We start from the raw sequence: 12,573 nt of genomic DNA on the forward strand, positions 1-12,573 counted from the left end.
TCATTGTTCTCTCTGATGACCATCGAGTGACCCCAGATGGCAACTGCTGGGCAAACTCTGGAAGCTCCCAAGAGGCTGAAATAAAAACCTGTGGGCCCCAGGAGCATGTTCAGAGGTCATTTAGCCTAAAGCATTAGCTAGGGCAGGTGGAAGGAAGGAGATGGACCACACCAGAGAATAGTACAGCTCTTGGTCAAGCCTCCAATCCATCTTTGGGCACTAATTACTGCAAGTTCCCCTTTTGAAGTTAAGCCTGTTAATCATGCAGATCAGGGAGGCTATCCAAAGTCTGAGGCAGCCTCGTAGAACACTTTATAGCTAAATAAAAGAAGCTTAACTCACTTAATCCATTTTATTTAGAGGAAAATTTGCATCCACACTGATAATTTATGTGCCAAGCTTCAGCCTGATAAAAATAAGAATAGTCAAGTTCAAGTAATTTAATCCTGGAGTTGCAGAGCCTCAAATGCAAATAGCACCGTAATTGATTCCTAATTGTAGGCAAACCAGTGGGTATGGGATTTTTGTAGTTTGTGAGGCACTCTATATTGTTTAAGATACTGTTGTTTTGACATTTAATTTTTCATGTTTAAAAATTCACCTAGGCACCCACCATCCAAGCATTCAACACTGATCCTATGAAATGGGTAAAAAAGGACAAGATGTGTAGCTCATTTGGTTAACCACTAACATGCCATAACCACCTCTTTCCCTGGCGCTCTCCAACATATCACTTTCCTCCCTGTGACATCTCAAGTTTGTGCAACGTGTTTCCGACTGCTGGCAAACCAATGTAACTCACAGGACCAACATTACAGTGTGTGCACAGCTTTTCCCCTTAATTTTAGAGGAAAGTATTAATATTGTGGAGAAAGTCCAATTTTCTCTGCCTCTCCTTTGTTTGCTGTAAATAATGAGTGATTATGCAGACATGAAAGTCAATGGTGGCACAAGGTTCATTACCCTACTTTGCAGAGGGTGGTGAGGTCTGTTCACAGCAGGCTGCTGCAAGAGAGTTATTAAGGATGTGAAATCTCATTGGAATGTGTGCTTTTATTTGAACAGATGACACCGTACATGAGTCAGCCGAGCCATCCCGCGGCGAGAACGCGGCACAAACACCGAGGATACCCAGCCGCCTTTTGGCAATCCTACTGTTCCTCCTGGCGATGCTTTTGACATTATAGCACAGTCTCCTCCCATCACCTGTCACAGAAAACATCAGGGTCTTGGAACACCGGAGATCCACCTAACTGCTCATCCTAAGAAGGGACTTGTTATTGGGTTTCGGCAGATGTCAGATTTTTCTTTTCTTTCCTTCAGCCTGAATTCTAAACAACAATTTGGGATTGGGGGGTGGGGGATAAACTAATTGCTGCCTCCTTCACCCCACCCCTCCCCCAGCCCTTGCCCTTGACTTTTCTCACCCCTTCCAAATTAAATGGACTCCAGATGAAAATGCCAAATTGTCGTAGTGACACCAATGGTTCTTCAGCTCCTGTGCTTTCTCCTCTAAGAGCTCACCTCCGTTAGTGCACTGTGGCGGAGGTATATGGACAAGGAAGAATAGTGGCAGATGCAGCCAGTGACGGCCAGGCCCAGGAGGGTTTCACTCTCCTATACAATATTTATGCCTTCTCATTCAGGACTGTAAGATGATCTTGCAGGGCATCATGTCACCATGTCAGGTCCAGAGGGGAGGTATTAAGAATAGATATAATATTACACCATTTCCTCTAGGAGTGTATAAATGAACAGGCTTCTAAAAGGTTGAGACACTGGGTTTTTTAATATGACTGTCTTAAAGCATTCTTGACAGCAAAACTTGTGCTCTGTAAAAGAAGCCTTTTCTTCCCAGGAGGCAGGTCCAGTGCAGGAATCCTAACACAGAGGACATATATGTTTGGTGGGGTTATATATGTGTGAGTGCCTCTAATTTTTTTAGTGACTGGGCAGTGCACACCAGATTTTTGTTCCTTTGAATATAGATCACCATGGTGCTAAAACTTTTTTTTTTTTTTTAGGAACTCAAAGAGGCATTTTTATGAATAAAGTGACCTTCCCCAAGGCTGACAAGCCAGGGTTGATGAGTACAAAGTGGAATAGCTTTGGCTACTCCTCTGGGGGACGATATGTACCAAGGAAAGGATGTCAGTGGCCAGAGGAGAAGTGATTTGGCTTTGCTGGAGCTCCAGTGTGCTGTGGCCTTTCCCCATCTCCCACCCCAATGCCCACATTTCACTCCACACTCCATGACTACAGGGGATTTGGACACAAACCCCTGCCACCAGGAGAGTCAGTCAGCACTACTTGGGAGGGATAAAGGGAAATTTGGAATAAAAATTCCAAAGTTTGGAATAAAAAAATTCAAGTGTTGATTTTATATTCTTTCCCTTTCTGACACAGCCTAAAGCATAAGGGAGACGTACGTTTATCTGTGGGAGATAAACAAGATGGAGTCCCAAAGACTTTAACAAAATATTTTTTTAAAAATCCACTAGAATAGAAAATACATTATTTAGATATACTTTATGCTGAGAGTGAGTATATATGCTTGTCCTATTTAAACTTGTGAGAAAAAGTGGTATCCCTTGATACATTTAGAAATATGGGGGCTATCTTGTTTCATTGTAGGGGTGGGGCAGAAGGAGAACAAACACAGGATGCCCCTGTTTAAGCAGCCTCAGCATGACCAACGGGATATTTCCAGTTGATTACCAGGAAATGCAAGCCTTGGGGTTTCTACTAAGGGGCTGTCATGAACTTTAAACTCCAAAGCCTAGACAGGGAAAAGTGTCAGACCAATGGAAAAACAATCTAGCCTTTTTTTGCTATTGCACGACGTCAATAGAAACTATGCCTTTCAAAATAAGTAAGTTAATAAATGCAATGATCATGTAAAATGTGAAAAATTGAAAGCATTCCAGCAAAATATGGATTTTTGTATATTTGTTTTTAAAAGATAAATGCGAAAAAAAGGGGGCCATATTTTGGACAGACTTCAGGAATGGGAATTTGCTTAGAATTGTGAGTAGCATCGAATTAGAAAAATATGTGAATGAAAGGCAGCTGTGAACGTACTGCACCCTGGAGAATTGTACACATGTTGAAATGTAATCTGGGCTTACCTGATCCATTAGGAGTGGATAGGACTGCTGCGTCTGTTCTCACTTGGAACTGTATGAGTGGGGTTGCCAGCCTCCAAGATACAATCAGTCCTCTTCCCCCAACATCAGAAACTTCTCTGGAGTGGCAGAGTCTTATCACAGAAGGTACCCATCATTTAATTGAAACAAAAGTTCACAGCATTTGGTTGCTTTTTCCCTTTTTTATGTGCTCAGTACTCTTAGTAATATCAGAAATACTATTCTTTTTATTAATAGTTATAAGCTTGTTGGTCCAGTGGGATTTGGGTAGGGAGAATAAAAATATTTTCTAAAGTGGATCAATAGTCAGAACCAAAATAATACTGCATGTTCTATAATCAAGGAAATCAAATGATCCTATAATGATTCCAGTTAGTCATAACTACATTAGCAGTGCTAATTTCATTTTAGAAATGGTAACTTCTGTGGTTTTTCTAGCATTTGTCTAACAAATGATCAAATAATTATTCATGGCCCCTCTGCCATTGTCTTTCATTTTTCTCAGTGAAATTAGACCTTTCTCCTTCACTATTGTACCACTGAAAATTAAGTTAAAAAAATAGCAAGACTGTCCACACCAGTAGATAATATGCTTCTCTACCTATAAGTGATGTATTCATAGCTAATGCACTGGCAGTGGAATTTTCAAAAAGATGGTTGGTGTCAAAACAGTTTTCATCTTGTCCAAAAAAGCGCTGGTGGCCTTTGGTGGTGGCGGTGGTGGTGGCGGTGGTGTTACAATCCTCTGGGGGCTTAGGAGGATGTCGATGCAACTTTGTAGCAGATTGAATTTAAAGAACAATTTGAAAGCCTGCAGGGCACCCATAGTGCCCCTCTGCCCCAGTTGGTCAAACCCCAGCGACCTTTGCCCCTGGTTGCCAAGGGCTTTGCAACATGAAGCAGGGAAATAAGCATCTGTCTGTTTAGTGGATACCGTGTATCCTTTAATAGACCAGGTAACAGTTTGTGTTAGTTTAGACTATTGTTTTGTACTGTACTTTCTTGGGTGGCAGAGGAAAGAAAAGTTAAAACATAAAAAAAAAAATTGCGTTAATTCTGTATTATTAGCAACCTCTGTTGTATATAGTGTTTGATAATAAAGTATTAATTTGATTTTTATGTCTTTTGTAAGTGAGAACAATAGACTTTCAGGATACAAAACATGCATTGAGGCTTTGAAACATCCAATGTGTACATGGCTGAGAAAAGTCACAAATGGCTGAGACACTGGACTCATGTGTGGTCATTGCCTACTCAATCTTAAGACTCCATCATCTTAGGACCTGGAACAACATGACTTTTTTGATCAATGTTTTGTCCTCAGTGTTTTCAAGGTCTGATGTTGGAGCCCTGTGGTCCTCCCCCCACCCCAAGCATGTGGTTTGAAAAGGTTTAGAGAATTTAGTAATGGTTCTGTACTTTGGTTTGATTTGGTTTTCTGTTTGTGGTTATTTCATGGACTGTTTCATTTTTTCCCAGGAAGAGTCTTATCAGTATCAAATGCAGCTCAGGCACAGGAAGGTTGCAAATCCATCCCTTTAGGAAGGCTAAATGGGGGCTGTTTCCCCTCTCTGTGTTGGGCAAGGAAAAGTCACAAAGTACCTGTGGGTTTTCAGGAACTCTTGTTTTTCTCTGGTGCCTTAGCAACGGCTGCAGCCATTTTTATTAGTTTAAAAAAATTAGAAAAACAGTTTTAAACTTCTTCCTTCCATTCAGTGCTCTCAGAGTTGTGGTCACTAGCTTTTCTTTGAAAACCACCTCCTCTAACACCCTTGTTTGCCTATAGCCCCCTTCTGAACTTTTTATGTTTTTCTCTCTTCTCTCTTTCTCCCATCCATCTTCTCTCCCTCCTCTATCTCTCTCTTCCTCTCTCTCTTTCCTCTCTCACCTCCCTCCCACATTTAATATTCGCTCAGAGCCATGAATGGGCAGGTCTGTCTCTGGTTTGGCATCACTCAGTTTTTCCCATGCATTTGCCCCATAGCTGCTCGGATGTGAGACAAATCTCCCTACAATGGGCTTGCTCCCATTGTCTGTATAGTTTAATAGATGCTGGCATGTTGGAGGTTACCCATGAGTCAAAATCCGCTTTCCATGCTTACTCTTGACACCCCATTGAAGCCACTCATTGTGTGTGCGTCTGGGTGTGAAGTCCAGCTCCGTGTGGTCCTGTGCTTGTACTGCCCTGCTTTAACAGTTCCTTTGCACTTACTCATCGAGTGCTGTTTTGAAATGCTGACATTATATAAACGTAAGCGAAAATGTAAAAAAAAAAAAAAACCCACACACAAACAAACCCATACGATCTGTATTTGTATATACACGTGTCCGTACAAATATGCCTAAATAAAAATTAAAGATTTTCATCATTTTAATTGGATCCCTCCTTCTACTTCTTTGTTCCTTGAATGACGCCTTTATTTCTTTGCTGATTTTTCAAAATCTTTATGGGCAGAAAAGATAATACAACATGCACAAGAGAAGGTCTGGGAAGCTCAAAGAATGCAGGATTAAAAATGACCAAGTACTAGGAGCATTCCAGTTATTCTGTTGAGAGAATGATGAGATTTCAGTGTTGTCTCCATATTTGAGCCTTAAAGAAAGCTCTTATGACAAGCCCTGCAATGTAAAATGATGTAAATACAAGAGCTACGTACAAGTTATATTCTTTCATTTTGCACATATTATTTCACCCTATCAAAAACACCAAGTAAGTATTTTCCTAGCAAATATCTTAGACTTCAAAAAAAAAAAAATAACAGCAACAGTAATCATTTCAGTATAATCTCAACCCTCACTTCTCACTCTTAAGGAAGAATTAACCACTGTGTGACATTGGGCAAGTCACAGTATCTTTAAGACTCAGTTTCCTTATATACAAATAAAAGTTTTGTAGAAGTGATTTTTTTTCTTTGATTTTCTGAATTCTGCCCTTGTAGGGTACTGCAAAGCCCATTTTGCATCTGAATGATGTGTGTTTTGTCTTTGAAAATGACATTGCTATAAGCACAGTCTTAGAATTTCATCTGTAAAGAAACAAAACATCAAATATCTGACATAATAGACACCTAATGCATTTCAAGACTTTAATTACACCATGTTAACACTAAACTCACTGAGAGCTTTTGGTTATACTTAATTATTTGACAGGGCACTAAACACTAATTATAACTTACCATAACCTTTTTTTCTAATGAAGAATGACAGCTTCATAGAATGACAACTCACATTTTAAAAATATATATATATACTGGACTATCTATGTGACATTTTCTAACCAGAACAGCATTACGTTATCATTGCCATCTTCACCATCATCATCAAAAGCATTTAAGTGATCATGACATTGTGCTCAGTCAGTGCTATACAGAATAATGTTTATACTCTGTACTTCCAAAGTTTGCAACATTAGGCAGATGTTATGTATAAGCATAGTAGTAATGATTTGTAAAGAACAGTATAAAATGCATGCATATATGCTATGTATAAATAATAGTGAAGATTCTCTTTGAAAACAAAAGTAGGTGAAAAAAGTTTGGGATCTTCAGATTAGATTGAAGAGTCAAAATGAGGTCCGAGACTCCTTATAAAATGAAAAACTTGAGCAAGTCAGAAGCCATGGTAGGCTTTAAGAGAATGATGAAATGCATAGTGTAAATTTTCATACTAGCTACAGAGGTGACTGTGAAAATGAGAAAACCCAAGACAGAATGAGTGTCACTGAAGCAAATTTTGAAGACATTGGTCCAGAGAAATCACCATTTCTTCCCCTAAGGAAGTAGGGGATGTGAAGAAAAGATGACAATTTCAGATTTTACTTTACAGAATAATCAGATAGCTGCTTCTGAAATTGTATCTGAAACTTAATTGTGATATGCCCAGGATCTCAGCAAAGTTCAAGGCTACCCACACAGAGATTAAGGAAATGGGATAATGTACAGAACATGCAAAACTGATGCATAAGATAATTTGATAATGGCAGTGAGTTCCTGATTAAGAGGCCATTCTCAATAGTTAGTGCTGCATACTCTAATGGGAAAACAAGCTGGACCAGTGATGGGGTGATGAACAGTGTTGCATTAATCACACATTTTTGGTAACAAAGCATCTGGAATTCTTGGGTCATCTGAAGTGTTGTATAACAAGATGCATAGGGGAAATCTCAGAGCCCAGATTTTCATGCATCTGGTGAATAAAACACATGTATTTGAATCTCATTTCTTATTGGAATGTATAGTATAATCTAAGTGTCATGAAATTTCAAAATCATTCTGATAAATTGTTCATTGTCCATTCTGACAGTTTTTTAGGAACTGTTTGCAAAATAGTTACTAAGGGATTGTTTGTGGAGCTTAGTTTCTGCTACTAACATAACCATCCTTCAGGAAAGTATTGGTGAAAATGCTGTGAGAAGCATTACAGTTTTCCCTTTGAAGAACAAGTATTTATGAAGATCGTTACAAATAACCAATCAGGCCAATATTCTCTGTCAGGTTTTGGTGTGATACATTTCTCTTTATTAAGTTGTTAAGTGGTTAAATACATATGTGTGTCTATTTTTAAGATGGAATTGTAATCTCTGGACCCTGTGAGTAGGAAATTGGCATCAATTTCATGTGCTTTTTGAACTGTAGGTGATAAGTAAACACATAAGATTTTTTAAAATGGCAGGGAATTACAGTCTCCAAGAAGTGAGTCAAGCACATCACCAAAGGTTTAGTTGGTTTGGAGAAGAGATGGTTAGCCAAACCAGTCCTAAGAACTTAATACCTAGTTAAAACAGTGCGCTTGTCATGCATGTGCTATTTCCAGGTAAGTCTTGTTCTCCCTCCTTTTCAAACAGAATGTAGTTTCTAAGTTTCTAAGCCCTTCAATGTAGAATGTCTGGAGCTGTCCCTTAGGACTGGAGAGAAGTAAGGGGATTAAAGGTCTCCTGTTCAACCTATCCCAACATAACGACCCTTTCAGCGATTTCCACCAGAGATTGCAATACTCTCTTCTCAAAAGCGTCAGTACATGCAGAGAGTAAAGCATGGTTTCACTACTTATTGTTTAAAACGACACCCGTTCCATTCTTAGTGTCCCATGAGTTCAGTTCTCTTCTTGCCATCAGCTTTTCTCATTCAGAGATTAAATTCCTGAACATGGGGTTTTCTGTAACATTAATGAGAGAAACCTTTCTAGCTATACAACCTGTATCATAGCAGCCCTGGGATGAAGATGCCAGCACCAGAGCTGGGGCAGGGATGTGGGTGGACCAGGCCATTAGGTTAAAAGCACCACCTCACTGATGCTGTCAGTCAATGTTAATTCAAAAGAATTCAATCTCGGGGGTGGCTCTCTGAGTCAATAACATGCTTTGAAATATCCTGGATTGTAGTCATGATTATTCAAGCAAGAACTCCATGTCACTTGGTAACACACGGATGCTTGTCAATCTTGACAAGAACACAAAGGGAGGGACAAAAAAAATCTCAAAAAGAGATGACAATGGGAAAATAGAACAAAATATTTTTGCCTGCTGCTTTGTTCACAAGTGCCAGGTGTTCCCTCGAACTGCACATATGATTTGAAATGTGGATAGCCAGTCATTTTCTTTCTTTCACAGCCACGAAACAAGGCCCTAAAATGAGAGAAAGAACAAGTTTCTTGCCACATACATCCTAGAAAATGCATTATTATCATCATGCCTGGTGTCCTTTCTTTTTTGTGTTCAGATCTTGTTTTTAGGACATCCCCCCCTCAACTTAAAAAACAAAACAACACATGATTTGTATAGCACAGAGTGTGACAAGTAACTCTTCCGAAATTCATGCTGTACTTTACTAGGTCTGGACAGGTTTTCTACAGTAGAGGGAACAAGATGATCTGTATCTTTCTTTATTTTTTATTAAAGACAGTAAGCCAGCCTGAAAGCTGGCTCCATTTATTTCTCCTGTAGGGAAGCCAGCATGTTCCTTCTTCTGGAAGATGCAGGTACTTAAAATAGTAATAGGCTTTGTGGTTTACTGAGAGTATTTCATCCCAAGATCTCACAGGCATAAAGAATAAAACATAAACTAATGGCTGTTTCCCACAAGCTTGAGAAGAATTAACAGGAAAGGAGGATCGTCATCACTTTCCCCTGGAAGAACAGAAGAGAAAGTTGCTTTACTCAGGTAGCCCAGGGAAAGAACTAGAGTCAATTTGAGCCAGGATTTGGACAGAGTACCGCCTGTCCATTCCTCTTAATTTCTGAGGAACTTAAGAGCTCCAGCTGAAGGAAAAACAAATGACATATTTATCCCTTCCTTAGGAAGTTTCCAAAGCAATGTAATTGGAAGAAAGGTCCTGGGCAACTTCCCAAACTTTTCTTATTTGTGAGTCAATGGTTTTTATCATAAAAGTAGACTTTTCAAAGTCTTCTATACTTTCTCAAGGTATCTCCTGTCTTCTGTGCATACTCAAACACAGCTGTAAAAATTAGGAAAAATTTAAAAGAATATATTCATCTCAGTATCTAGAAAGAACTGGTTTTGAGACCCCTACAGATACTACACTCTGAATGCCAAAGTCCTTTACCTAAAATAGGGTAGTATTTGCACATATCCTACACACATCCTCCATGATACTTTAAATTGGCTCTAGATGACTTACAATTTCTAACACAGTGTAATTGCTGTGTCAGTAGTTGTTACGTTGTATTGTTTAGGGAATATGACAAGGAAAAAAAAAAACTCTATGTGTTCAATGCAGGTTTTTTTTTTAAATATTTTCAAATAGTGGTTGGTTGAATCCCTGGATGCACACCTGAGGATAAGGAAGGCCAATTTTAATTTGTATGGAACTTCTTTCAACAGTTTCCCCCTATCCCGCATAAGCACAGTGGGACTCTTTTGCATTGTTTTGAGTTTAAATATTCACAGCACCTTTTCTCTAGGCAGTATCTGTTCTAAACAATGTGGTATTTGAAAAGACACTGATGGTCACATTGAACACATCTGAACATCATTCTGCTATCATCTAAAGCCATAGGCCAAAAATGCAGTGGCTAAAAGAAATCATGCCGGAGGACAGCCAGACAAACACGGCAGTGTCCACATCTGACCACACTGTGGAGAATTTCCCAGAATCTCAGTAGTAAGCGGAAACCATCTACTCTGGCAGAGAGCATCACTTGCTGTCTTTTCCTCAGTTATGCTCACTTCCTCACGTACAGAGCATACCAGTGTTTCAAGGCCAGGCCTAGCCATCATTCCACCAATGGTCGTTTTTGACTGGAGTAGCTGTCCAGTAGAGTGTTGAGCATGTGAGGTAGGGGACTACGATCCACAGAGATGACCAAATTCATGTTGGATTGGAAATTCCTTAAACTTTCTCTAGGTTTACTTTAGTTTGGACAGGATCCTGGCAGAAACTACACTTGATTCACTCCTAGTTCAGGTTTGAGGTTACCATGAATTAGAGTACCCTGCATTCTGTGTGGGTCCTGCCTTTCTCTGGTCCCTGTCAGTATTCAACAAAGCAAGTTAATCTCTCTGGTAAGCGACAGCTCTGCCCCTTGTAATAGGCATGGAATCAATTTTTTAACTTGATTTGAAAGGTGAGGAGAGAGCATCAAGAATTCGGTACTAGCTGGTGGATTCATTAGCAGGCTAAATCTGTTTGGCTGTCCTCATCTCTTAGTTCAGCTTCTTTTTTTCTTCTTTTTATCATCAATCCCACCCACAACACTTATTATCTACTCTGTCTACTGAGGACACCAGCCTCCTGTGCTAAGCTGTTCAAAGCAGACAAATATACACACATACTGTAATACTCTGGTTGGAATGTTGACACCTCCATAGAGAGGAAGGAAAAAAAGTGGGTTTCCCTGAATGCTGTGAAAAAGCAGGAGAGCATGGAAGAAAGCAAAGGCAATTCAGGTCAGGACACCTTATACACAGCAGGTATATACAACCTTCCAGAAGCAGCTCCCCAAAAACACAATCAAGTTTTCCTTTTAAGAAATAAGGAAAGGACTTAACATGAAGGAATTGACATTCATTTTTTGGTGGAAAATTTGCAAAAATTAAGATTGATTTTTCACTCACTACAATGTTTCCTCTGCTTCTAAACTGATTTTCTGCTCTGATCAAGTTCATGGATGGATAGGCAGGAACAACCAAAAATGATGACTACATGACAGGAGGTTGCCCAGGCAGGAATAGACCTTTGTCCAGCACAAACTTGTACACGGGGTTACATTTTTGTGCTCCACTGTGTAGTCAAAGAATCTTGAAGCAATTGCCATTTGGAGACAATCCCACTGGAAATTCTACCTGAGGGCCTGAAGCATAGTCATGCAGTGTGCCTGTAGATCCTGTAAGGGAAGCAGGAGATGCAGACCTATTCCTCTTGCTCACTCAGGGCCTTGGAAAGCACACAGCTTAGAGGAAGGAGCTCTCAATGTGGGGGAGGGTCTCCAGTCTTCCCTATAAAAAAATAAGCCCTAACCACCTTGAAATCAGAATACAAAGTTTGGCCTTCATGTCATATCATATTGAGTTGCCAACTCTACCTCAATGGCCTGATTCTTAGATGAAGAAAAAAAAAATGTCTTCTGGACATTGGGAAGAGGGAAAGTGAAATAAACCATGTCTTAGAATCCAGAACATGCAGTAATTTCCTGCTGTTGAGAAGAAAATGATATCAAATTACATGTATACTGCAAGTTACTTCACGTCATACAAATTACATCCAGGAAAAAATAATTTAAAGATTCATTTATTCAATTTAGTCATGATTTGTGGAGCTCCTGGTACATGCCAGGATCTATGCTAAACACTATGGATATTTGTAAATTGGAGACTGAATCCACTCAGGTAAAGCTGCTAGCCATTATGAAGTTGTACCTATCAGTTATACAGCTTGTCATTTCCACAGTCCCTTCTAATAAAAAGAAAGGAAGCAGTGGGAAGTCACATAATATACCAATCCTCTTATCTGTAGACAGCTGGTTAGACAGGAATAGGGCACCTGACCTAAAGGCAACCAATCCAGACTGGTCAGCATCCTATATTGTGGTCTGACAAGGAAAGAAATATCTTTTTTCTCACTTACCATTTATTTAATTACTGAGGACTATTAGTATCTTCCTCTTAAGAGGTAATATAAATAGAATGAGTCAGAAGATAGAGTGGGAGTAGATGAAGAAGGAGCAGATACACAGAATGTATCTTATGTACATTTCTTCTAACAGAAGCCCAGATTCAATTTCTCACTTCCATTGAAGTATTTTCTTAAACCTAGAATCACTTCCTGGTCCCAGTCACTGCGATGTCCGGTCATTATCTAGTTTCTATTTTGAGGACTTCATGAGATTCTGACTCCATTATTAGCATAAGCGTCTTTAAAATAAGCCCTCGTTATTGGAGGGACATTGAATGAATCATAGTTCCTTGCAAGC

General features: G+C 39.5%; 1 protein-coding gene across 5 annotated transcripts in view; it reads left to right on the forward strand.

Moving 5' to 3' along the window:
* Positions 1–5,521, forward strand: part of Efna5 (ephrin A5) — a 275,816-nt gene extending 270,295 nt beyond the window's left edge. For all 5 annotated transcript variants that reach the window (XM_020175022.2, XM_020175017.2, XM_074076998.1 and 2 more), the window contains one exon: positions 1,066–5,521. In XM_020175022.2, the coding sequence (XP_020030611.1) occupies positions 1,066–1,187 (122 nt within the window). In that variant the 3' untranslated portion in view covers positions 1,188–5,521. The remainder of the gene's footprint in view (positions 1–1,065) is intronic.
* Positions 5,522–12,573: the final 7,052 nt, after the last annotated feature.

Source organism: Castor canadensis, chromosome 6 (assembly GCF_047511655.1).
Source record: "Castor canadensis chromosome 6, mCasCan1.hap1v2, whole genome shotgun sequence".
Taxonomy (NCBI): Eukaryota; Metazoa; Chordata; class Mammalia; order Rodentia; family Castoridae; genus Castor; species Castor canadensis.